Source organism: Macrobrachium rosenbergii, chromosome 1, assembly GCF_040412425.1.
Source record: "Macrobrachium rosenbergii isolate ZJJX-2024 chromosome 1, ASM4041242v1, whole genome shotgun sequence".
Lineage (NCBI taxonomy): Eukaryota > Metazoa > Arthropoda > Malacostraca > Decapoda > Palaemonidae > Macrobrachium > Macrobrachium rosenbergii.
The window spans coordinates 54,502,056-54,529,629 of NC_089741.1; the positions used below are offsets into that span (position 1 = coordinate 54,502,056).

Genomic DNA, 27,574 nt, shown 5'->3' on the forward strand with positions numbered 1-27,574 from the left:
TTGCTCTGTGACATATTTTTAAGCCACCACCATAACTGACATAAACACATACAAGACAAACAAATATGGTTAAAAACACTAGCTTCCAACCCTAATGGGCAAAGATTAGTTGAATACACAGAGTGTTTCACAAATAAACATAAATAATAAATGTTAATAATAAAACAGGAGAGCATAACAAAGGGCACAGCACCATGAAGTGACAAGCCCATGTAAATACCAAACTCAACATAAAATAAAGAAATTAGGGCTTAACTTTGCTAGAATTGGTAAAAACAAAGGATAAATGCAATACATCACACGAACAAGAGAAGTTTTTGGGCTGGGGACATCTTTCAGACAAATAACAACTACTATTAATTAATTTTTAATCAAGTTTGGTCTAATACCTCAACCAATGAAGTGAAGCTTCTGTAAAATAATGATTTGTATCCTTTTTGAACAAATTTTTTCACCTCAAGGAATGTACTTTCACTATTACTCTTATGGTTGCTGTAAAGTAATTACTTAATAAAAGTACCATTCTGAATAACAAAGACTTAACAAATAAGTAAGCATATATCAATGAAATAAATTGCTCATATCTCCTACCTCTTTGTCATGCTCAGTTGAAGCTACTTCCTCGGTTGAACTCTTCAGGACTTCATTCTCACTTGTGTCTTCTTTTTCACTGGTAACCAATGAAGCTGGTGCCTCTGGTTCTGGTTCCTCTTGCACTTGTTCAGCATCCTGTTCTTCTTCATTTGGGAGGGAGACTTCAGCCTGCTCTTTCTCTAGTGATAGTTCTTCATCGTCAGTTTTGCTGCTTAGTGTAATGGTGTTTTGCCTCTGAAGTGAAGCACTGGGCTGAGCAGTTATACTCTCTTGCTCTTCCTGGCTGGACACTGCATCATCTTGACTTAGAGTTACAGTTCTCTGGCGTGCTAAATGAGGAGGATCAGAAGCCTCACCACTACTATCTGTTTCTCGGTGAAAAAGAATTTCTGCTAGGACTCTCTCATCTTCCTCCTAAAAATCAAGGAATAAATTAATATTATTGTACACTGCAATGCAATAAATATTTAGAGGAAAAAGATATCAGATCGTATGACAATAAAATCATCATCAGTCTGATCTTAAAAGGCTACCTATCTGAATCAAAAATACAAATGGCATAATACTCTAAACTTAAAGGAAAATTTTTTGTTATCAAGTCATACAAAAAATGTTACTTTGCACATGCCTTAAACATGCACTGACAATGGGTGGTCATTTCCATTTCGAAACTAATTGGTGAATGGGTGCCATAACAAGAATTCTTATATTGCTTAGTCCCAAAAAGGTTTAAAAACCCTGGCCACCCACCATAGTGGATCATTCTTTTGTTATGAATTATGTACAATTTGAAGATGTTTAAAGGCCGCTAATGAGCAGCAGAGGTAAAGGGCAAGTCATTGTGCTGTCACATACATCCTAGAAATGGAATATACATACCTGTGATCAGTGCCAAGCCATTCTACATCCATGTTAGGTCGGGGGAGGGAAGTATGAAGATGGCTGTTGATATCTTACCAGGTATACCTATGCACTCTTTATCTTTGACTCAGAGTAAGGTCATGTTGCCACTGAAAACCTATCAAGCCTAACCAAGTTTTCATTTTTATGAAACTGGTACATATGTTAAAATATGCTGGGTCTCCACTCATGTAGGCATAAAAGAAAATGAGGATCCTAATAAGGCAGCCAAAGCTGCAATCACTGACTTGATCAGCAATTTGTTATTACCACTATAACACATTAAATTTAGTAAATGGTGGGCATAGTCGAATAATGATTCTAACAGTAACAAATTATGATAAGTGTTCTTTACACTTTACTAAGATTACCCAGTCTTTGATTGGTCACAATCATGTGACTCATGGGAATCTGATGAATAACTGACATAACTTAATATGTGACTGCAGAATAAAACTTACAACCACACATCTTTTAGTGACTGAACAATGTCCAATCAGCAACGTACAGTATATCATAAAATCTTGAAAGAAAATTCGTCATTTTCTGTTTATCAAATTATTAAACTGTAAAGGAGTAAAAGTATACAAAATAACACTAATATAACCACTAAAAGCAAACCCTTCAGGACACAGTATATCATAAAATCTTGAAAGAAAATTCGTCATTTTCTGTTTATCAAATTATTAAACTGTAAAAGTATACAAAATAACACTAATATAACCACTAAAAGCAAACCCTTCAGGACAACTATGTGATTTTAAGAATGTTAATTAAGTGGTCTGGTTAAACAATAATAGCAACTTGACATGGGCTTGAACTCAGAGTCACCACAATGGGAAGTCCATGTGATACCACCATGGAAGATGTTTCAAGTAAAATCAAAGTTTACTCCTTGGAAAACTTACAATCTATATTATTCACACATGCCTCACATGTGCAGTGAAGAGATAAATGGCATGCAGGGAATTATAACTCCACTGGGAGACCAGGTGGTACCTTCAAGTTACAATTGCAAGGGTGTGGAGTTTACTAAACTACTAAAGCTAATCAAAAGATGGCAGTCAAGAGCAGTTCACCAAATGCACAGCATATTAGTAGATATGATCTGTAAAACTAGCTGCATATGTATGGTATGCTTCTCAACTGTTTCCACTCTCTACCTTGCACTAACAAGTTGAATGCGTCCAATAAATAGATTCAATCTATTTCCATCTCTACTCCCATCCAGCTCTCTAATTTTGCTGGAAAGGAGACCCACCATGTTTCTCTCCTACATTAATATTGTGCCCAAATATCTTTAATTTTGTCTTTGAGGTAAACATGAACTGGTGAAACAGTTTCTTTCTAAATTTCAGGTTACAAAATATTGACCTTATATTCCTGAACCTGGAAGGGAATACCCCTCTTATATGTTATTACTCTAGTTTCCCACACTGAAGGCCATTCATCTAACCAAAACCCTTGCCCATACCTCTTCTCTTGATACTCATATTTCTCTCCTACAAGATGTCTTTGATGTTTCTTCTTCGGAAATGATATTTTAAACAACCTTTCAACATACCCATGCAGTGCCTAAAAAACCATCACATCCCATACAAACTCTGTGGAGGTTAGCAATCCCCAAGTGCTTCTTGGTTCCATGATTATTTTCCCCAATCCATCAGTGACCTCAAAAAGTTCACCCCATTGTGTTTTGCATGGATATAATAACCTTACCACTCTCACTAGGCAGGTCCAACATGGGCACATAAAAAGTGAACTTGTTACACTTGGGGACACAGCGATCCATGTGTGCATGCACACGGCTACTACCACACTTCAGTGTCTACTAAACCAAGACTGAAGTGTCTCAGGCATTTGAAGTCCACCAATGTGGGCTACTTATGAGTAATAGGTTTTTGACAAAAAAAAGATTATCCCTAAGACTGGTAATACAAACTGCAAAGTACAGAGCCATGAAAAAATACTTGCAAGGGGCAAATAACCCTGGGAACACAATATAGGACATAGCACTCCCATTTTACTCATCACTGGGAATAGTTTGTTCTCTGATTACTAATAGTTTAATGAGTCAAGATGTATAAAAACATAGTTATCAGAAATGAGATATCTTATCAATAATGTCTACAGTAAAAGTCCAGCTTTCCTAGTGAATATATGTAATTATATGTACATCATAATTTTTTATGGTAGTTACTTTCAACTTAGCTTGGTAAAGAATTGCTTAAGTAAAATCCATAAATATTAAATGCTGTATTACTTTATTTAATACAGAAAATTAACTGTCAGCATTAGTATCAATAAGCAACTTTCTTTTAATGTAATGACACTGTACCAAGTTCCAAAAGCACTCGTGAAAAGACAGCAAATCATATGGGAATTCTTAAGGTGCTCTGTGAAGTCTTTGCGATTTTTACAAAATATTAATTTAATTATAAAAATATAATTCACTTTAGACAAGTTCAATATTATTACATACTTTTGAATGGTAAACAATCAAAATCTTTAAAAGTTAGGCATTCTTGAAAATACAAAAAATTTGAAATGTTAAAGGAAAAGGACTTAAAGATTTCATCCAAATTCATTTGCATTTCCTTCCAAAATTGATGAGCTATAAAATCATCTTTATACCCTTATAAAAAAAATATAACATGGTTTTACTATAAAAATGACGATAATCAGGACGTCTGAGATAAAAACAAGGAATTTTAAATTAACTTTCTATAAATCACAAAATCTAGTAAAGTAATACAATTGTCCTATCAGAAAAATACTAAGTATTACACAATAGATTATTAACATAAGGCTGAGCTTATCTTTACTCTGGAAAAAACTGCTAAAACTAACAGAGAAAACATGACAAAATATGTTTTTTTACAAAAAGATGAAAGAAACTGATCAAATGCAATAGAAAATACATAGCAGGAAAAAGTAAATGTATCATCAAATAATTCAACAATACTACCTTCTTTGAATTAGCTTGGGAACTAAATGTATGTACATGATGCTGCGGAGGCATTGTGCGCGCTGAAATCTGGTATGTGCAATGTTCTGGTAGCAAATGGCCACTGTGTTGAAGAGGCCATAAGTTGCTTTGCTGACGCTGAGCCAACAGCAATAAGTTGTGATAACATGCATTCAGGACACATAGCAAAACTTTTCAAAGCACCACTGCTGTGCTGCTTTTACTCCATTTGCCTCCTCTACTGCATAAAACTAATCTACAACAACTGTGCAAAATGCCACACAAAAATTTTACCAGTAATAAATGATAATTGAAAAAAATTCAAACTGGTGTCTTTAGCATGCAAGTAACTTTCAAAACAGCACAACAGTAAAATTATACATACCACCTAAAATATATTTTACTTACCAAGAAAATCAACCTAACAAATTATATGCTCAAAGTAATGCTATATTCTTACAGGGCTGCATAACTTGAAACAAATTTGTATAAGGAAAAGAATAATATGCAAAGGAGGTACCAGGTGGAAAAGTAGCCTCATTTATCCCAGAAATTACTCAGAAAAAAAGGGGGGGGGAGAATTACAATTTTGGTAACCCTAATGGTGATAACAAAAAACCTATAGAAAAGACAACAAACAGAAAATGCAGTTTTATATTTTGGAAATTCCATCACATCACTCTCCTGTATGAATACATTAGTTCAAAAACTTTAACATGTGTGCCTCACTAGCTAAAATTCTTCCAACTAAATGCACCATAAATTCTCAAAGATCAAAATAAACATCTTTCCAAATAAATTTTTTTATGACCAAAAATGTCATTTAAACGGTCAAACAGGCGGAAAAATGATATTTTTAATGATAAAACAAAAGTTTCCCATACTTACCGGCAGATATATATATAGCTGTATGCTCCAAGTCCGACAAATTCCAAAACTCGCGGCACACGCAGTGGGAGCCAGGTGTTGCAGTACCCATTCCCGCCGCTGGGAGCGGTATCAAGGCTCATTCCATTTTCTATTCAGATTTTCTAGTGCCACTCTCCTGGGGAGGAGGTGGGCACTATGATTATATATCTGCCAGGTGAAGTGAACAAACTTTATTTTATCATTAAAATATCATTTGTTCATGCGACTTACCTGTCGATATATACAGGAATTTGGATCCCATTGGAGGTGGGAAGGACAGAGTCAGGATTTAGGAAACTAAATATATGTAGGCGATTGATGCCTGGTTCTTACTTCTGTTAGCATAGCTGACTTCGTGATTACTGTCACTGAAGCCTGCTTCTGCTTTACCACAGTCTCAGCAAGGCAGTGACCTATAGTCGGTGAGTTCTGATGATTCTGTCCAGGGTGTTATTAGGGACTGATCATGAGACCATCTATGAGGCAAAAGACGCGGAAATACTTCACCTGACCGAGGAGGCATCAACAGGTGCCACCGAAGGGACGCCAGACTTTGTAGGAAGCCCCGTAACCAACACAGCTTTCGACATGCCCTCTCCTGGTCTGGGAGTCCGACAGAGGTCAGGCCTATGTTAGCATAGCTGACTTACGTGATTACTGTCACCCAAGCCTGCTTCTGCTTTACTGGGAGTCTCCAGCAAGGTAGTGACCTATATAGCTGGTGAGTTCTAGATGATCTGTCCCGCAGGGGCGTGACCAATGTGGGACTGAATCATGGCGCGCCATACTGTGAGGGCAAAGAGCAGATCAACCCACCTGACCTAGGTCTCAGCAGGTCCTGCGAAGGGACGCCAGATGGGGAAACCCCGTAACCCTCTTGCACGACTTTTAGGTGTTGCCCTCTCCTGGTCTGGGAGTCCGACAGAGGTCCAGGCCTAAGCGTTATGGGACCGATCTGGCGTAAAACAAAATCAGATTAAATACTGCCTCTGGAAGGATGGGAGTAGTGCTCCTGCCACTGTGTCTGCCAGGCGACAACAGGTCCTGCCGAAGGGACACCAGATCGGTGGGAAGCCCAGTAACCCTCCTGTGGCTTTCGACTTGCCCTCTCCTGGTCCAGAGTCCAACAGAGAGTCCAGGCCTAGAGTGTTATGGGGCGATCTGGGTGAGGAAACGATATGGTCCTAGCGAATAGCAGTCCGTATGTCGTCTTCCCGTCCCGCCGTGTGTGGGCGAACACCGGAGTCTTAAGAAGGTGGTACCCAGAAGATGAAGCTAGGGACATGTTCTTCTGAAAGCTACGGTGCAGTTCTCTAACCAGTGAGCCTTAACTTTAAAAAGACTCAAGTCACTGTCTTGAACGTCGGGAAAGTGCGTCTAAAATGGTGCTTCACAAAAAAGAACACCAGTGCATTCTTAGAAAGAGCAAAACGGCCTCTTGACAGAGCACACAGACTTTGTCGAAGGACCCGACTTTCCTGAGTCTTCTGCAAATAAATTTGAGAGCCCTGACAGGACACATGACTCTTTCTGGTTCTTGTCCGAGAATTTTCAACCCTTAATCTCGAGGTCCTGGGCCAAGGGGTAGACGGTTCTGCTTTTAGCAAGAACATAGGCTTAGAAGAACATACTGCATTATAGCTCTAAAACCTACATGATTATTGATACACTGAAGTTCACTGCTCTCTTCAGCGTAGCAGAGCAGTTAGGAAAATAACCTTCTTTGTCACATTCTTGAGACGCCGAAGAAAAGAGGCTCGAAGGTATTTGACATAAAAATTTAGGACGACATCCCAGGTTCAGGGCGTCCTGGAATGAGGTACCTTGACAGTCTCAAAGGATCTCAAGAGATCGTGAAGATCCTTGTTGTCGGCTGATAGTCTGAATGCAGTTAGACTCAGGCGGGAGATTTTGAGGTACTTTTCAGTAAGAACTGCCTGAGCAGATCTACCAAGGGCGTCCCCATAACCTCCACAGCTCACGACATACTTCCCATTGAAGGGTCCGCCCGGCATTTAAAGCTGGCGTGTCGACTGAAGAGGGTCATGTGGATATTCTCCACTCCTGCAGCAGACTCTGGATCGTGATCCCCCAGCATGGGCCCAAAGCAGTTTCTCGCCAGGCGAACAGGGACCAGGAACGAGTTCACTCCCTATTTGCCGGTATGCCGGGCTGTGGAGTTGTCACCAGTTTGCTTATCATGCGACTCATTTTGTTGCCCGGCTCGAAGGATTGAAGGGCCAACAGGATGTCCTAGTTACTGATTGATGTGCCAGGACACCTGTTCCCCTCTCCAGGTGCCACAGCACCTCCCCTCTAGTGTTGCTCCCCATCCTCCTGGGAGGCGTGGGAAAACAACACCAGGTCAGGCTCTGGGCGTGAAACCCCTTCTGCCAACCTCGGGGGTCGAGCCACTACACTCAGGTGAATCTTGAAAACAGGAGAGATCTTCAGGGTCTCCTCTAGATTCTCCTTGTCTATTCAGTTTTCATCAGAAAAACTGGGCCTGAAGATAGAAGTCTTCCCAGGAAACAAACTTCTCCAGAGAGGAAATGGTGCAGCAGGCTCATTGTTCCCTCACGAGCATATTTCCTTCCCTAGGAAGGATGAGACTTTTCTAACATTTACTGCAGTGTTCCTGGGATGGAAAAGCTTGTAAACCACTGAATCCATCTGAATCCCCAAGATAACGATGGACTGTCGTCGGAATCAGATGGGACTTTTGGATTCACTAAAGTCCTGGGGACTTTGTCAACTCTAAATTACGCATTCAGGTCCTCAGACACCCTTGACTGTGAAGAGGCTCGGGATGAGCCAATCAACCAGGTAAGCGAATACGAATACCGCCAAGTGAAGCCATCTGCCACATTTCTCATGAAATACGTGAATCTGTGGAGCAATGTTAGCCAGCAAAAGCTCTGCATTGAAACCTCGTCCCCTAGTACAAACTCAAATACTTCCTCAACTGGGGATGTATGGGAAAAAGTAAAGCGTCCTGGGTCCAGAGCGACCATCAGAATCTCTGTGCCAGCTCCCTAAAACAGACTGGGGCGTCTCCATCGTGAACTTCTCCTTCACCAGGCGGTTCAGTCTACTGACATCTAGGCTGGTCTCAATCCTCCCGACTGCCGGAACTAAGGAGCAGTGTTTGGCAGAATCTGAAAGTCCAGCTCGGACTTGCTCCCAGCTCTTTCTCGAAGCATTTGCTCTAATGTCGAAAAGGATCTGTTGCTACTCTTGATGGAATGAGGACGACAGATCCAGGCGGCGATGCACAAGTGGTGTCGAAGAGGTCTTGTATCCTCTCTGATACTTCAGGAACCAGGTGTCTGCCCCTCTTGCTCAAGCTCTATAAGGAAGCCTGGCTCTACAGGTGTCTGGAGGCACCTGAGTCCACTTCCTGCCCCAAAGGTTTAGGCAGGGCTCCGCCTCTGAAAAAGACCTCTACCTCGGGAGAGCTCGAGAAAAAGCTCCTCCACGAAGGAAGCTCTGCTTCCTGGAGGTCTGACCGACAACGAGCGTCAAAGGGACTGCTGGGCGTCTTGACGAGTGGGCCAAGAGGTCTTGGTGGCCTTCTCCTTCAAGCTGGAGGAGAGATCCTTGAACAAGGACTGGGAAAGATGCCAGCAGGGGAGAACAGCAAAGCCCTCTGCGACAGAAGAAACTGACTTTGCAAAAGTATGGCCAAAGGCATCTGTGTTCCCCAGGCGGTCACCCATCCAAGTACTGACCAGACCAGCGTTGCCGCAAGCTGATCGGCGGTGCTCTCAACGTGGTATGGCTGTTGTTAGCTGGTAGGGCCATAGGGCGTAAAGTTACAGTACAAGGCCCTCGTCTTCCAGAGGCCGTGCAAAGTGGGAAGCCCAGTTCCTCCGGCCATCGACTGCCTTGTTGTCCATGCGGTTCAACACGGCTGGACAACTCCCCAGGCAGATGAAGTCGGGACTCTAATCTGGCGATCTAGAGCCCCCCCAGCACCAGTCCAGGAAATTGAGACCTCCATGGTTCGAACCAGCCCTTTCAAATGGTGATCCGTCTCTGACATAGTCCAGGTTGCTTTGGCGGCCCGACGGGAGGAGGGGACCTTCTAGGCGTCAGCCAAGCTGCGAAGTCTCCCTGGGACAGCCAGAAGGAACTCTTGAGCCCGACATCCTCCCGGTCTCTTACCACATGCCCCTTGCCGCTCAGCCTGGGCGGAGGCAGGGCAAAAGAGAGTCTTGCAGCAGGTCTTCCTTTCCTCCATCCAGGTGTTAGCACCTTCTTGAAGGCCTTTTCCCGTGCCAGAGGAAGTCATCTTGACAAAGCCGGCGCTCTCTCGTCTAGAATGAAGCAAACTGCGAAGGAGGAGAGAGAGGGTGAGGGCTTTGTCGCCAAACAAGTCCTTAAGAAAAACCGGCTAACACCTGGTAGTCCGTGGTGAGAAGGGAGGCTGCTCAGGGACTGCAGGCTGCGACTCACAAGAACTACTCCTCTTCAATGGGAGAAACAAAGGCCTTGCGGTCCAACATGCAGATGGGATCTCGCTTCCCGCGGTCTTTGATTTATGGCGTCGCCGCAACCAAGAGGCGTCCTCTGAGTCCATCGGCGTCTGCGGCAGCGAGGAGGCGTCTGACGAGCAGCTGAAGCGTCTAGGATAGCTGCTTGCGGAGCGTCCGATGGCGGTCAGGCGAGCTCCTGCGGCGCGGCGTCTGACGAGCAACTACAGAAAGTCCAGGATAGCTGCTGCGGGCGTCCGCTGGCGGTCAGCGGCGTCCTGCGGGCAGCTTAAAGAAGGCGTCCTGACGAGCAGCTACAAGCGTCCAGGATAGCTGCTGCCGGGCGTCACGATGGCGGTCAGCCGAGCGTCCTGCACGGCAGTGAGGAGGGCGTCTGGCGAGCAGCTACAAGCGTCAGGATAGCTGCTTCGGGCGTCGCTGCAGCCCAGGCGTCCGCGATGGCCCGATCCAGCGGCGGTGAAAACGCGACTAGAAGACGACATGCCCAACAGAAGGCCCCCAGTCAATATATTGAAATGAGTACCTACTTGGAAGTCTCAACTCCGCTTAGCCTCACAGTACTAGAATTTGGCTCGCCTCGTTAGCCGATAGATATAAATCAGTCTCGGAGATAAAACCTATTCTCGTCGTTTAACTAAAATTATGGTAGGTTATCTCCTCACTGACTAAAACTAATGTTTGATACCGACCTGAGTAAGTGTAGCGCTAACGTTTTACCGTGCTACTTTGAACTTCGCGAAAGCGTTTGTTTTACTTTTGCTAGGAGGCGGCCATTGCCTGCGTGGCGTCCTCCGCTGCTCTTGGTAGACTATCTCCAAAAACAAACCTTACATTTCCTTCGCAACTCCATAAGTGTTTGATTTGTTGTAACGACATAGTTACGATGCTTTATTGGACATATCTCTTCAGCGTCCGCCTTACGAGTCCGTTTTTCTGGCGATGCACTTTGATTGACCCAAGCGTTACTATTGTTTCTTCTTTATGCGCTTGACTCGCTCAATCCCTAACCACCTCCTTAATAAGATAATATTTTTGTTAGCCATCTTCCAGATGCAAGGAGCACTATAAGTGCGAAATGAAATCTGAACTAATAAATTAGCAGGGTGGGAGGCAAAGTAAGCGATCATTTTCAGCAAACCTACTTTTCCACACTCATGCATATAAATTGTGAGGATCTGCGAAACTTTCGGTAGCCTCACCTTAAACTCATTCACACAACATACTCTGGCTAACGCTAGATCAGGCTATCATCCAGAGCAATCAAAATCGATTCACAAAAGGTATGCCAATCACAATCCAAAGACAAAAACCAAAAGTCAAATAGAATACTTAAGTGGAAAATAGGTTTACGAAAATCAAAGGCGGTACTGAAAACAGTTGTTGACAGTGCAGACGAAAGAAAAATCTGAATAGAAAATGGGAATGGTTCCTGATACCACGCCTCCCAGCGGCGGGAATGGTACTAACCTGGCCCACTCGTGTGCCACGCGAGTTTTGGAATTCTGTCGGACTTCGGAGAATACAGCTATATATATATCACAGGTAAGTCATGGAACAAAATAAGTTTACGTTGCAGTATACAAAAAACAAATTATGTAATGTGCACCAGCACATTTTTTTATACCAATCTATTTTGGTAGGGACCTTTAATAAAAAACTCATGTCCAACGTGCTTTGTTTGCTAGGATTCTTACTATTCATATGTCATTGCTGGGTTTCATATTATTTGCAAAGTTTTTAGCATATTAACAAGCAATTTCCTGAATGATCAGATAACATCATAACTTAGATCCCCAAAAAGTAAGAGCTCTGATATCAGTTTCTACAACTAGGCTTTTACCTACTGCCAGTTTAGTGCCACATAAAATCCTTTCATGTATGAGTCACCCATTTATTATCTTTATGGAAATCTGCCTCAATCACAATGACACATTCTCATAACAGCATCATGTGAACAGTTGTTCTTTTTTTACTACTGGTTCATGTAATACAATACTTACGTATAATTTTCGTTTAAAAATTTACTAACATTTTACAGAAAATGTAACATGAGAGCACATTCTATGATGAGACTGGAATAACAAACTAGAGCTACCATGATCAAGGTTCACATTTCTTTTCCCATCCTGTAGTAACAGTACTCCAAATTGGATAAACATAATTTCTGTGAAATAAACCATAATCTGTGTTTAAAAATATAAAAAATAAAGGCCAGATTACTTTCATAAGTGCAAACTACTAAAAAACTGTCCTATGATTTAAATATTTTTGTTAAGCAAGAAATATTTTCAATGTTTTTGAGAGCATTTTAAGCATTTTAAAGAAGGTGCATGTGAGTAAACACTCAATCACTTCCAGGTGATATAGGAAACCCACTCTTAGATCTTCAGTGAATAAGAATGTAACAGGCACATAAGGAGCCTAACTACTTCACACCAAAAAAAGAAACAACAGAACAATACTTACTGCTGAGGAGTCTTGTACAGATCCCTGTCTTGATGACCTGGGCGTTCTCGAAGGGCTAGCACTTTCTTCTCGTACTTTTGCTCTTTTTAGGGGACTAGTGGCAGGACTTGCAGAACTTCTACCTACAGGAACTTTTGAGGGTGATCGATTAGGTGTGGCACTCTTGTTTGGGGATCCCACTGAAGAAGGGGTGGGTGTTCTCGAGGAAGAACGTGAAGTAGGTATTCTCCCAACAGAGGAGGAAGAGCTTGCTGTTTTACGCTGTGGTGATGAAGAGCTTGTTACTCTATGTTGGGGAGACACAGATCCTACTGTCTTCCTAGGTGAGGAACTAGGAGTAGGGGTTTTTGAGGCAGAAGAGGAGGAGGTTGCTCTTCCAATTGAACTATGCTTCGGAGAAGCATAGGGACTAGCCTTGGGAGTTGAAGAGGAGGATGGTATTCTTCTATTATTACTACTACTACTGGGTCTTGCATTGTTCCCAGATGTCATCATATTAGAAACAGAACCTTTTGATGGGGATGATGATGATGATGAAGATGGAGGTTTTGAAGAGGATCTAGGGGGCACACCCTTTCTTGGGCTCTGCTGAACTGAAGTTCTTCGAGAACTACTTGGAGGGGGAGTTTCTCGTGGTTCACTAGAAGATTTCTGTGAGCGCTGAAGACGAGAGCCAGATGAAGGCGGGCGAGCACTAGAAGGACGAGGACGGCGAGCAGGTGTGTTGTCACTGCTAGAACCTGACCTTGATGCTGAAAAATAAACATTTCTTTAATATCAATGAAACAACAAATATAAATGTATGTACACAAAATAGTTTTTAAATTTTTATTAAAATAAGGGAAAATCAGTTTGGCCCCACAGAAGAAAAAAAAAAGAAAAATCCTGACTTCCATTAACTGGAATGGATTTGCTGAAATAAGAATAAAATACAGTTCACACTCTGTCTCAGCACTGGAAGGACCTTCAGAAATATGTTGACATAAACAGGCGAGTTAAGAATAACGGCAAGACCACTACATTTGTTGTTTCTTAATACATTTATAACAATACTGTATATTACATTACAGTATTAATTATCTATTTATTTATTTACTTATTCAGTAAAGAGTATATAACTGAAGACATGTATAATTTAAACATAAAAAATGGAAATGAAAGTAGAACCAAAATAACAAAATGGAAAAAAAATGCAAATATAAACATTCATGTAGAATAAAATTAACAACAAGCAGAATAAATAGGAAATAAAATAAAAATAAACTGATGAAACTTCAGTCAACTAAAGTCAAAAGTTACAAAAATTCTAGTGTCCATCTGTTTCCTTACAACTTTGAACTGGCATTTTTTTTTTAATTGGCATATTGCTTGAACTTACAAAAAGGACATTATTCCTCTCAATTTCATTTATTAATAAATTCACAAGCTTTACTGGCCTCTACTGCTGAGATTTCATCAGTCAATGGCTCTACAATGCTATCTTCACTGCTATCAATCCAGATATCTCCAAGAAATTAATGTCTTTCTTTGAACTGGCCACTATTAAGAATAAATTCCCTAAATTCTCAGCAATAATAAAAGATGAAATGCGATTGTAGTACATGTATGTATGTATGTATATATATATATATATATATATATATATATATATATATATATATATATATATATATATATATATATATATATATATATATAATATATATATATATATATATGTATATATATATATATATATATATATATATATATATATATATATATACTATATATATATATATATATATATATATATATATATATATATAATATATATATATATATATATATACACATATAACACACATACATACACAGCACTAATAGTAGTCTATCAGATATTCCATTTATGAAATTAGCTAATCAGGTACACTAGTTGAAAGCAAATCTGATAAAAATATTAGTCTTCAAACAGTTATGTAAACAAAACTGATGTTAAAAAAAATATGTAAAAATAGGTCATAGGGTCTAATTTTTATTACAACTTCATTTTGTCTTTTTATTGAATTCTGAAATATAAATCTATTTTTACATATAAAAATAAAATAGCTGAACTTTTAAAATTGGCTGACATAACTGGAGTGTCAAAATATCTTATGTCATCATAATGAGTCTGAACTGTATAAAATGGCCCCCATCACTACCACTCTCCATTTAGGTGTTGTTTGACAAGCCCAATCTGCGTAGATTGAAGGCCAGTCACCATATAAGATATGGGCTTGATTGGATTAATACATCAAACTTGTGTTAAATAAATCTAAGCCTAATCCTGCAAAAATTAAAAGCAAGGAGTACTGGAATAGCTCACAGCATCCTTCCATGAACATGGATCCTACCATGACACTGCCTAATCTGAGAACTGTCAGAGGAAATGTTTGAAAGTTAATTCTAACAGTTGGTAATTCATGCCAAAACCTTGAAATTTTGACAAAACTTGAAAAGACACAAGTGGAGCAGGTTACACTGCCACACTGGCAGCTATGTTCCGTAACACTCATATTATCTTGGTAAATACATTTCATTCATATCGTTTTATTCGCCATCATCAGGAGAGCTTAATGCTTTTATATGATGTTGCATGCAAGATCTAAAATTTACTATTACAGATAAACAAGTAGCTGTAGTGTACATGTAATATAATTATTATTTATCTTTTGATGAAGAATTTAGAGTTTCATAATTTTACTGGAGAAAAAAGTACAGATATTAAAAATTTAATTTTCTGATATTGTAGTATAATAATATTCATAAGTTTATTATTTATATATATTTAACTGTTGCACTGAGGTGTCCATATCAATAACTACTGTTATAAAACTACAGTACCTGATTTATGTAAAATCACTGAAGGTGCACCTTCCACAGACTGGAAAGTGCAGCAGTGTGTGTGTGTGTGTGTGTGTGTGTGTGTGTGTGTGTGTGTGTGTGTGTGTGTGTGTGTGTGTGTGTGTGTGTGTGTGTGTGTGTGTGGGGGGCTATCACTTGATATGCAAAGCCAATGTTCTTTCTGCTTTGGTCTCCGATATTGTAAGTTTTCTTTTAATTCTGATTTTAATGCAGTCTTTGATCTGCCTTTCTGGTGAGTCATGCTGATCAGTGGACAGTTTCATATACTATAAGAGCACCTGTACATTATTTGTATTTCTCCAGCACACCATCAAAATTGAAAACTTGTGAAGTCCAGCAACCTTCCCAGAATTTGATAGCAATGTGAGGGGAATTTGTGGAACAAATTCACAGATATACATAAAACAAGATCAAGCAGAAGTGAAATTGTACGTGGATACTCTGAAACCCCCCACCCCAGGAATTGTATTAGATAAAATTAATGGGAATAAAGAGAAACTATACTGAAGTCTACTACGCCGAAACTCCTAAAAGGATGTTGTAGTTAAGAAACATTACAGAATATATTTTTTAGGAATACCTTGCCTTAGCCAAGAAGAACTGGCTTTATGTGTAAAGAAACCCTACTGTTTGCCAAGGATGGTCTAGTAAACACCCAAAAGAAAGAAGAGGTAAGAGCTACAGCAAAAAAGGAAGAATGCTGTCTGCAAAGAAAAACCATGAAGGATTCAGAGGAAGTTCTGGTCAGAAAAAGAATCTGAACAGAAGATGGAAACAAGAAAGAAGTTAAACCTGACCATGACTGCTAAAGAAAAGGAAACTTATCTAAAGACAGAGAAAGTAGTAGGTAGAGGGAAAGAAGTGAGGTGTCAACATCACTTTGAAAAGAGGCTCAAGACAGGCTGGTTTCACCCTCGGACAGTCCAATAGCTTTCTCATGGTCCTGACCAAGGTGACTCAAGCAATAACCATTACAAAGGCATTTTCATAAATTCATATTCATCAGGTGTAACAATGCTATTTCCTCAGTGTTATTTGTTCTCACTAGTATCCATCAATATCCCAAGGTGAAATCTGTCTTCTTACAAAAATGCTCTTCATTACTTCTGCAGAAAGATTTGTCATTGGCACCAAAGGTTCTGGGTCTAATTGCATTATTTAGCTCAGTTTCCTGGAATCTACGCAGTTTCCAGTGATCCATTAGATTTGATTTCAATGATAACTCAGGAGGCATGTGGTGTTTGAGACTACCTCACAATATTCCTTTCAGCACACTTTTATAACTTTCTTCAGGGGATTTATAACACTATGGGATACTGGATATGGCTTAGACTGGATGAGCCATTTACACATCAATTCTGCTTTATGCAGCTCTAAACTACTTGCTCTGAGTATGTCTGTGAGCATATTTTTAAACTCATTTACCAAATATGTCATTGGGCATATTGTTTACCAGTTACTTCTTTCCCATCGGAATATGCTGATGAAATTCTCCTTTCCAACTGTAGTCTAAAATATCAGTGGTTTTAAGCCATCTCTTTTTACTGCCTTCTTATATAGTAATTACCAATATTTGAATTTCTCCAAACATACCAAAGTTAACTTTCAAGCATCTTGGAATGTATTATTTGAGGAAACTGATATGCAACATTTTTACTTTTGTATTAATATTGTTTCCATGGCTGTTCTTTGTTACAGTTCTTTTCACTTCAAAAGGCCAATCCTGTTACACAAGAATTTTTTTATCTGTCTATAGGAAAAAAACAGGATTTTGCCTTTCTATCATGAAAGTGTTAATACAGCCCTTGAAAGTTTCTCAAATTTTCTGTATTCATGTAAATTTTGTCTTTTTTTTTTTACTCTGAGCTCAGATATATAGCAATTACTCTTATTTTGGGTTCTTCAATTTCCTTTCCAATCCCCTTTCTTGTTTTCTTTGGGCAATGCTAAATATAGGCATTGGTTTCCTGTACACTGGTTTTCATATTACATAAGAGCACATTTTCTTGACAGAAACTGTCTTGCATCAAATCAGGTATACGATGTAGCTCTTCAAAAGCTGCAAGGTTTATTAATTACCCTCCTATTCTCTGTAAAATGATATTTTAATGATAAAATAAAGTTTGTTCATGCCCACCTGGCAGATATATATAGCTGTATTCTCAGTCCAGGCAAATTTCAAATTTCGCGGCACACACAGTGTAAGTCCAATTAGTTAGTACCCATTCCCGCCGCTGGGAGGCGGTATCAGGAACCATTCCCATTTTCTATTCAGATTTTCTAACGCCACTGTCTCCTGAGGGGAGGAGGGAGGGAATATAAATAAATATATATATCGCCAGGTAAGTATGAACAAACTTTATTTTATCATTAAAATATCATTTTGTTCATGAGACTTACCTGCCAGATATATATATAGCTGAATACCACCTTTGGAGGGGGGTAGAGACAGCCAAGAAATAGGGAAAAAACCAATTATTGGTAAAATTATTTTGGTTCCTTATCTGATAGCGTAGCTGACTGAGTGGTTACTGTCACTCTAGTCTGCTTCTGCTTTACTAGAGACCCCAGCGAGGTAGTGACCTATATAGCTGGCGACTTCTAGATGATCTGTCAGCGGGCGTGACCACAATGTGACTAGATCATAGCCCATACAAAGAGGACAAAAGAGCATTACTAACCACCTAACCAACACCTAAAGCGTTAGTTTGCAAAGGATTGGGAAGACTGCCTCCAGTAGTCGACCCAACAACCACAAAAACACAATTAAAAAGGGGATAGGATCAGAGTTACCCCTTGTCCCCAAGGTTGCTGAAGCAGCAATGTATGGTCCCAGCGAAAGCAATTTCAGATGCTACCTAAACATCTTGCCAAGAGTGTGAGGCAAACACCGAATTGACTTTTGCCAAAATGTGGCACTAAAAATGTCACTGAGTACCATATTTTTCTTGAACGCCATGGAGGTAGCAACTGCCCTCACCTCGTGAGCGTTAACTCTCAACAACTTGAAGTTGGAGTCGCACAACTAGAGTGTGCGTCCCTTAATGACGTCCCTAATGAAGAATGCCAGTGCATTCTTCGACATAGGTTTAACTGGTTGCCTCACAGAACACCATAAAACATCCAATGGACCACGAGTGTCCTGTGTTCTTTTAAGGTAGTACTTGAGAGCTCTAACTGGACATAGAACTCCCTCAGGTTCCTGTCCAATAAGGTCTGCTAAACCTTTAATTTCAAAGTGTCTAGGCCAAGGGTTAGAAGACCTATCATTCTTAGCCAAGAACTTAGGGCTTAAAGAATAGACAGCATTGTGTTCCTTGAAGCCCACACGACGGCCTCGGCTCTCACTCTCTTCGCACGGAGGGATGCCGCTTTCGAGTAACATCCTTAAGAGATGCAGAGTGGAGAGGCTCAAAAGGACTAAACATCAAAAACTTGAGCATTACGTCCAAGTTCCAAGCAGGGGAAATCAGCTGAGGAACCTTGGACCTCTTGGAAAGAGCTCGTAAGATCGTGGAGGTCCTTATTGTCAGACAAAGCTAATCCTCTGTGTCTGAATACAATCGAAAGCATGCTCCGATAACACTTGATAGTCGGAACTGCTATATCGAGTTTTTCTTTTTCTTAAGTAAAGGAGAAAATCCGCAACCTGGCTCACAGTGATAGAGGAAGAGGAAAAGCCCTTCTTTCTACACCAACCTTTGAAGGTTGCTCACTTCGCTAGATATATCCTTTAGATGAAGAACTTCTGGCTCTAGCGATGGCCCGTGCCACCTGGCCAGAAAAACCCCTTCGCTCTGACCAAGTTTCGATAGTCTGAAAGCAGTCAGGTTCAGAGCGGGAGATTCAAAGATATCTCGTGAAGTGGGTTTGTATGAGCAGGTCTGCTCTCATAGGAAGGGTCCTCGGAACGCCTACCAACCAGAAGAGAAACTCCGAGAACCAGTGGTTCAAGGCCAAAACATGGGGATGAGAGTCATCCTCATCCCTTGTGAGGCAGCGAACTTGCGTATGACTTCTCCCAGAATTTAGAACGGGGAAAAAGGCGTAAACATCTATTCCCGTCCCAATCCCAGGGAAGAGCAACTATCGCAACTGCCCCAGGGTCGAGTACAGATGAGCTTTACAGAGGGAGCCTCGCTGTTCTTGAGGTCGTGAAAATATCCACAAGATGGCGACCCCAAAATTTCCAAAAATCTTGGCAAACCTCCTGATGAAGGGTCCATTCCTTCGGCAGGAGTTGATGGCGCCTAACAGAGCAGGTCTGCTCGAACATTTTCGACCTCTGCCACAAAACTTGTGAGAATCGAAATGTTGCGAGCATAGGCTCAAAGAATAATCTCTCTTGCAAGGCTGAACAGGGAACAAGTATTGTCCGAGTTTGCTAGAACTACACGATTGCAAACTTGGACCTCGAAGAATTGGCGAGCTAAAAGATAGCCGCCAAATCTTTTGAAGTCGATGTGCCAGGACACCTGTTCCTCTCTCCAGGTTCCTAACACTTTCTCTCCCTCTAGTGTTGCCCCCCCAACCTGTTGGACGACCCGTCGGAAAAACAACACTAGGTTGGGGTTCAGAAGCTTGAGGGAGATCCCTTTCTGCAATTCCGTTGGATCGAGCCACCACCACAGATCCTCTTTATAAGGAAGAATTCTCAATTCCTCTTTCAAGTCTTCCTTGCTTTGTCAGTTCTCCAACAAAAAGAACTGAAGAGGCCTGAGATGCAGACTCCCAGAAAACAAACTTCTCCAGCGAGGAAATGGTCCCCAGCAGACTCATTCCTTCCTTCACCTAGCATGTTTCCTTTTCCAAGAAGGCCGAAACTTTTTCGTACATAGAAGTTGCCGTTTGGCGACGGAGACGCTATAAAAGCCGCTGAATAGATCTGAATTCCCAGACACAATGGACAGTGAGGGGATCAGCTGCGACTTCTCCACAGACCAGAAGTCCCAGGGACTTCACGAGTTGCAGAGTCAACTGAAGGTCCTCCAGATACCTTCGCCTCGACGCACGCCGAATCAACCAGTCGTCCAAGTAGCGTGAGATCCTGACGTGCGACAGATGCAACTGCATCGCAACGCTTTTTCATGAGACGCAAACACCCTCGGAGCAAAATGTGACGCCAACAGCATCTGGTGTACCCAGGCGGTCAACCATCCAAGTACTGACCAGACCCTAACGCTTGCTTAACTTCGCTGATCGGACGAGAAGCTGGTAAGCTTTTCAACGCGGTATGGCTGCTGTGCAGAGTCCAAAGCAGAGAGCCCCTGAACTGGTACGCCTAGTCCCCAAGACAACCTGGAGATACTTCAATCCGAACGTGGATGAATTGGGGCGTGAAGATAAGTATCTTGGAGATCCAAAGATACCACCCAATCCCCGGGATGAAGGGCTCCTAGTATTGACTGCAGGTCTCCATCTTGAACTTTTCCTTCCAGACCAAGTTGTTCGACCTGTTGACGCCCAAGACGGGTCTCCAGCCTACTGAAAGTTTCGGGACTAGAAACAATCTGTAGTAAAATCCCGGGAACACCGAGTCCAATATCTGTTCCACTGCTCTCCCGCTCGAACATCTGTTCAGACAGGTCAAAACAATTTTCTGTTTGACAGGAAGGCAGTTGGGAAACAAAAAACAAAAGAGGAGACAGGAAGGGAATCAAGTAACCTCTCTCTAACAGTAGGAGGGACCAAACGTCTGCCCCTCACTCTTTCCAGGCTTGTGCAAAATGAAGCCTGGTTGCAAAGGGAGTCTGGAGATGAAGGAGTCACTTGCTACCTCTTGGAAGTGACATTCCTTCGGGAAAAAAACTCTTTCTCGTGGTCGGGTCTCGTGTTGCTTCCATGGAAGCCCCTTTGTTATGCAAACATTTAGCTTTCGCTTACTTTTTGTATCTGAGATCGGTGCAAGCGTTATGAAGGAGATGCAGTTTGAATGTCGATAACTTTAGTTTTGAGAAAAACGATATTTTTTGCTTCTCTGTGTATTTATTTGCTTGCCGTTACACAGTTTGATGTTTTTATGACATAATGAAAAGCCAAAAAATAGACCTGCAAAGTAATATAACTTCGCTAAATGAAGCTAAATGAAGCGAGTGTCAAACACGGCTGAGGTTGGCCACGCGACGCTTTTTACTTAGTCAAGCTCTGAGCTGCTACTGACTGACTGCCACTGACTGCCCTGCGGCATTCCTGTCTTTCGCTGATGCGTACTATGTCCACAGGGTTGCCATAGATCGCATTAGATATTATTTCATAGCTAAAAGGAAATTACCACCGATATACTGACAATATCATTACATTATATGAAAAATGTAATTTGACTATGATAGGTTACTGTTTTGTTTATAACTTCTAACTGTGGCGAACTTATAAATAAAACTTTCTGAGAAGATAGTCAGGATATGTATGATGCCATATATAAAATATCCCAGAAAATTTTATTTCCGATTTTTTCGCCAAACGCCTCCCCTTAAGACAAAGACAACTGCGAAGGTGGAGAGAGAGGAGCCGACGGTTGAAAAGTCTCAGGAAACAGATCCTTAAGAAAAAAGCCAGAGTCTGATAATCAGAGGAAGAAGAAGACGAAAGAAGATTCTCTTCATACAAAGGCTGTGACGAAAGAGGATGTTCTTCCGCAGCTGGTGGGTCTTGAGTGAGTGGTGAAAGTAGTTCCGATTCGCGATACGTAAGCGGGAACTCCCGCCGAACGAAGAGTCAAATCTCAGAGTGCGTATAGTAAACATAAAAAAAATGTGGGCGCTTCACGATTAGCGTGTCATCCTTGGCGCAAGAGCCATGCTAATCTTCTCTGTATCGTTCCAATTAGTATAAGTACTGCCGAAGCAAGTACTGGCTAAATTAAGAAGGACATCAGATGTTGAAGCGGTAGTTGTGCGACATGATGAACAACTGGAGCGGTGTCAACACAAGACTTGAAGCTATACGAAGCGGCGCGGAGGGCGTCATGGCGTGGGCGAGGCTCCGTGGCAAGTACTAGAAAGAGAGTCACAGCGTGGCGGCGTCATGGCTGAAGCGTGTGGCCAGGCCCGGCGTCAAGGTGAGGCGCGTGAAGCGTGAGAAAGCCGCGAGCAAGGCGGCGCTCCTGGCGCGAGACAAGAAAAGGCCAACACCTCAACTCGGGAAGACGAATAGGAAGCCACTAAACACTCTCTAGACGACAGACGCTTGTATCGTTCTCCCAAGCCGGAGACGAAGGTGAAAGTCTGTACCTCTTAACAGGCAGATTCGAATCTTGAAAGGTTCATGAGAGCATCCAGTAGCTGTTGTTGCAAACCCAACAAAATCTTACGCGTTGGAGAAGCCACTCTCTCGGAAGAAGGGCTGAACCTGAGAGAAGGAAAGGGGCGAGAGGCGTATACTTCCTTCCACAGGGAAAAGCTCTAGCCCCCTTGCCTTAGCGCGACAGGGGGTCGAGTAGAGTGATCATTCGAAAAACACTTTATTCTCTTCTGCAGAGGAATATCCACGCAACTTTGGGGAAGGAAGTACAAGCGTCTGAGAGAGGGACGTGGGCGTCCTCTCCTCTAAGCTTCTCTTAAGAGGGCGAGAGTCCAACCGAGCTCCAACCTCCCCGAGGGCGGGGAGGGACGTGGTCGGAGGACGAAGAAGCAATCCTTCAGGATGCGTGCTGAGCACGATCCCTGGCAGCCTGGGTAAGGGCGCCATCAGGACCCGCCGAAGGACGCCAGATCGGTGGGAAGCCCCGTAACCCCTCGCGGCTTTCGATATGCCCCTCCCTGGTCCTGGGAGTTCGACAGAGGTCCAGGCCTAGAGGCATTATAGGGCCGATCTGACGCCCCTCCACAACACTAGGGGCACTAGCACTAACACTATGCGCTTGAATTGCATTCACTTTAGTTTCAAGAGCACGCATTGACTCCACACGAGAGCCAGGGAATTACCTTCTGCAGCAACAAACTACAGGGTTAGTAATAAATTTACTACAGGGTTACTAGTAGGAGAAAACCCTGACTGTCCAACTAAGGATGCACTCTAGAGGAAGATTTCCTCAGCCTATCACGCTCCAATTAAAGCATATAGGCTTCATATATCTTCCACTCACCCTCAGACAATCCCACACATTCATTACCGATTATCATAGAGCATTGAACACCCTTACATATCATACATAAAGAGTGAGGAACTATCAAAGTCTTCGATAGCCTCACCTTACATTCACCCAAGCTACAGACTCGATAGCTAGGGGGTGAACATCATAATTATAAGAAAAGTCAAAAGCAAAATCAAAAGCGGTCCACAAAGCGTATGCCAAGTCCTGAATCCAGTCGAATACCAAAAAACAACCAAAATACTTAAGTGACAACAAATTTCGAAATCAAAAGCGGAGGAACTGACAACAAGTGGTGACAGTCAGACAGAAGAAAAATCTGAATAAAGAAAATGGGAATGGTTCCTGATACCCACGCCTCCCAGCGGCGGGAATGGTACTAACCACCTGACCGGCCACTCGTGTACGCGAAATTTGAAATTCTATCGGACAACCGGAGAATACAGCTATATATATATCTGGCAGGTAAGTCTCATGAACAAAAATCATTTTAATCCTAGATATAACTTTACTTTTGTCCCATATATCAGCCTAACTTCTCATCACAGATTTGCAATATAAACATACTGTAGCTACAAAACAATCTTACCACTAGAGGCACTAGGTCTTGTAAGACCTCGAGCTGAACGCTGGGAAACAGGAGGAGAAGGGTGTTCGTTTCTTCGACGCTGGGAATCATGGAGAGCAATAACCTCCTGTTGTAAAGCTTGAACTTCTCCACGCAAGCTATCCAGCTCTGAACTGCATGAAAAATCATAATAGTCATGACATATGAAATTACATGCAGAAATACAGTACCACCTAATTACATTTCACTGTTAAGAAATACTGTAAACCTTAGCTAAAAAATAATGTATATTTAATTTATAATACAGTAAACATTGGAAAATATTCTTAGATGAAGTCCAGACTAGGCTCCATTACTTTGAATTCATAATTAAACAATATTTTATCAGAACTCAAAATCTAAATGGCTTAGTTTAAATTAACAAGGATGCTTTACTGGCATTTATGTAAAGTAATTAATTCACAGTTTTCTTAACTGTTTTGGTTATAAAAGTTCTTGTAACCCCATACTTGTCCTAAGATTGAGGTTTCACTTTTATGTTGCATAATGTTAAAATAAGAACTATTACACTTTCATAGAAATAAAAGACAATTATGGCAGGGAAACTGATCAAATAAAAAAAATTCAAGATAATTCAAGATAAGATTCTAAAATAAAAGTGTAACACTGTAAATACATTACTTGGAATTCTTTGTCAAAAAAATTACACATACACGTTTCTAAAAATTTGTTTACTGTTGCTCTAAGGCAAAAGACAGCATTAGCCATGATTTTAGTATCAAAGTACAGGCAAAGAGAATGCACATCCAATAGCTCAGAGTATGCCTTTAGAACCAAATTCTCAAAGAAACTTCCTCATAGGTTGAAAGATCATTAGACTAATAAAAACAATGTGCACAATACAAATATCAGTATGGACTGCTTAAGCAATAAGATGCGGCTATTAATAAAGTTCAGCCTTACTGGAGCACATCTAAGAAGATGCATGCTTTATTTCCAAATGAAAGCTGGTAGGGTTTCTCGGCTTCAAACAAGCTGGCTGGTATAAAGAACTAATTACCAAAACTGAGTCAATGATATATAAAATATATAAGACCATCCATCACCCTACAGTAATGAAAAGTGAGTCCATAATAAAGCAAACCAAGTTAACCATGTATCTTTTCTTGGATTCAGTGCTTACAAGAAGACTAAAGATAAATACATGATGAGCTGCTGGAGGCTTATTATTATTAATAATAATAATAATATTAATAAAAATTATTATTATTATTATTATTACTACGGAAGAAGACCCTCTTTCCAACAAACTTCATTAAAAAGAATGGCTGTCTGGATGCCACTGAGAAACTGCAACATTAAGACTGGCTTAAAGGGTTTGTTTCCAATAAATATGATGTATTAGATCTCATTTAATAAATTACCAATCCTTGAAATTTAACAACTGAATAAACTGAAAATGTTGAGGATTCTGATAACATTTCTTTCAAGAATTTGCTTTCAAAACATACCAATTGTTGTTGGCTGAAAACTATAGTTACAAAGAATATACTTAATTATTTCCTTAAGATTTGTTCTGTTCCTTTTTCTGCATTCTGGGATTAGGTCATGTGGGTCAATCACCCAATAAATATGGGTCAAATGAGTGTGACCAATTCAATGCTTGGAGCTTGACTGGAAGCATCACTTCAACAGCTGCAACTTTTCAATATTACATCTACCACAAATGAAAGAGTACTGATAGCATACATCCACCTCAATAAGTCACTGGGGCAACAGTATAAATTGATACTGTTTTCATGTTATCTACTGGCCATCTTTCAGAGAACACTGATTTCTTACATTGTTTCTGGGGAATCAGAATTATTTTCACACTAATACAGATATAGTCTGAAATTCGAGTAAGTCCCTATCAAATAAATTTATATACTCAGAAAAATATATTAAACTCCCGGGATGAATATTCGAACTGATGATAGATCAAACTACCAATTTAGATTAAAACACTTACTCAACAACTATTCGTTATTCAGACATAAAAAAAAACCATAAGTCCACCATTTTATAGATATGCTATAAAATGAGATAACTTATGGTCAACTGCCATTGAGATGAAAACACTCACACTCCAAAACTATTCAGTGTTCAGGCATAAGAAAGACACTTTCTAGCATAGATATGCTAGAAAATTAAATAACTTATGACCATCAAAGACAGCAATGTTGTTATAAATTTAAGATTTTAACTTACAACTATCTAAACTTTTCATTGTTTAACATAGCCATATTAATTCTCTAGGGCAGTGATTCTTAAACTGGGGCGTGCCGCTGGGCGCCAGAAGCCCAAAGGGCACAAAGCAGAGTTGCCAGATGGTGCCAATTATTTTTTTAATTTGTGATGTTACCTACAAAATTGCCAAAACATTATCTTGCCCATATATTTTTCTAATCATTATCTCAAAACATGCTAAAAATTCAAAATATAAGTAAATTTTTAATTTCAAATCTTGTTTATGAATTGTCTTTTATTGTTATGATAAGTATAAATAGCATACAAATAGACATATTGTTTATAGATTATAGTCCCAAAAATTTCAGGGTGAGCGGGGGGGTCTATACATAATGCAGAGGGGGGTGCAAGGCAAAAAAGTTTAAGAACCACTGCTCTAGGGCATTATAATACAAAATCTATATGGTAATCCCACACTGTTTTCATTCTAGGTGATATGATAAATCTAAAAAAAAAAAAAAAAAAAAACATACTTTTGTCACGAATCTTTGCAATACCCTCACATAATTAATCTTGTACCTTTGCCAAAAATGTCATCACTAGTACAGTAAGTTATGCATTAGAATTATATGATATATAACAGCTACTTTTCTTTCAACATCATGTCACTTCCCTAAATATGGGGCGGTGCCACCAAGACAATTGTCATGCTACATTCATACTTTAACTACTAAATGGTGGATGAGCCCCTAGACAGAAAATCATAAGACAGTTACTGCTTCAAAAACCTAGGCATAATGCTCGCCAGCAAGAAAGTTAACCCCCTTACATAAATTGCCTCAATCATCACTATTCTCAATGTATTCATACATTTCCTAGGTGCAATATTAAGGCCCTTTCTTTCCAATTCCTTTTCCAGCACTTTCAGGGTCTTCTCCTACCTTACAATAATTGCAAATTTGACATTCTTTTTCACCAGTCTATAATCCTCTGTTCTTTCCACATAACCAAACAATCTCAACTCATACTAATTGATTGTTGCACCTGCACTAACCTTTTCCCACTCTAAATATCTAAATTTCTCACCCTTTCAATGATTTCAGGCTCTACATACATATACTACACAATAACATTTCATCTAATGCACTTCTAACTTTGTTCATTTGCATTTACCATCCACATTTTAATTTTGCATTTCCAAATATCAACTGTATTCATGTATGTCCCTTCAAACCCAGGGGAGGTACTGCTTACAGTGTAGTGTGCCTTGATTCTTTGCAGCATCCCTTCAGTCCCGGATGCACTGACATCTTCATTCCCTTTGATCTCTTCTCACTTAACAGTCAACTTCTTCAACTCTACCCTGTGCCATTTTCAATGCTCACTCATTTAAGGACAAATCCTCTGAGCAACCCACATGAGTCTAGCAATTTGGCTCAATAATCATGTTGAACTTTTTAAAATTAGAA

General features: G+C 40.6%; 1 protein-coding gene and 1 non-coding gene across 22 annotated transcripts in view; both read right to left on the bottom strand.

The window, feature by feature from the left end:
- Positions 1-27,574, bottom strand: part of LOC136837769 (IQ domain-containing protein E-like) — a 143,427-nt gene that overhangs the window by 25,840 nt on the left and 90,013 nt on the right. For all 21 annotated transcript variants that reach the window (XM_067103267.1, XM_067103285.1, XM_067103284.1 and 18 more), the window contains 3 exons: positions 23,898-24,049; positions 12,334-13,085; positions 592-1,008 (listed from right to left, as the gene is read on the bottom strand). In XM_067103267.1, the coding sequence (XP_066959368.1) occupies positions 592-1,008; positions 12,334-13,085; positions 23,898-24,049 (1,321 nt within the window). The remainder of the gene's footprint in view (positions 1-591; positions 1,009-12,333; positions 13,086-23,897; positions 24,050-27,574) is intronic.
- LOC136842003 (U6 spliceosomal RNA) lies at positions 21,965-22,069 on the bottom strand. The gene has a single exon (XR_010854137.1). It is a non-coding gene; the product is annotated as a U6 spliceosomal RNA (small nuclear RNA).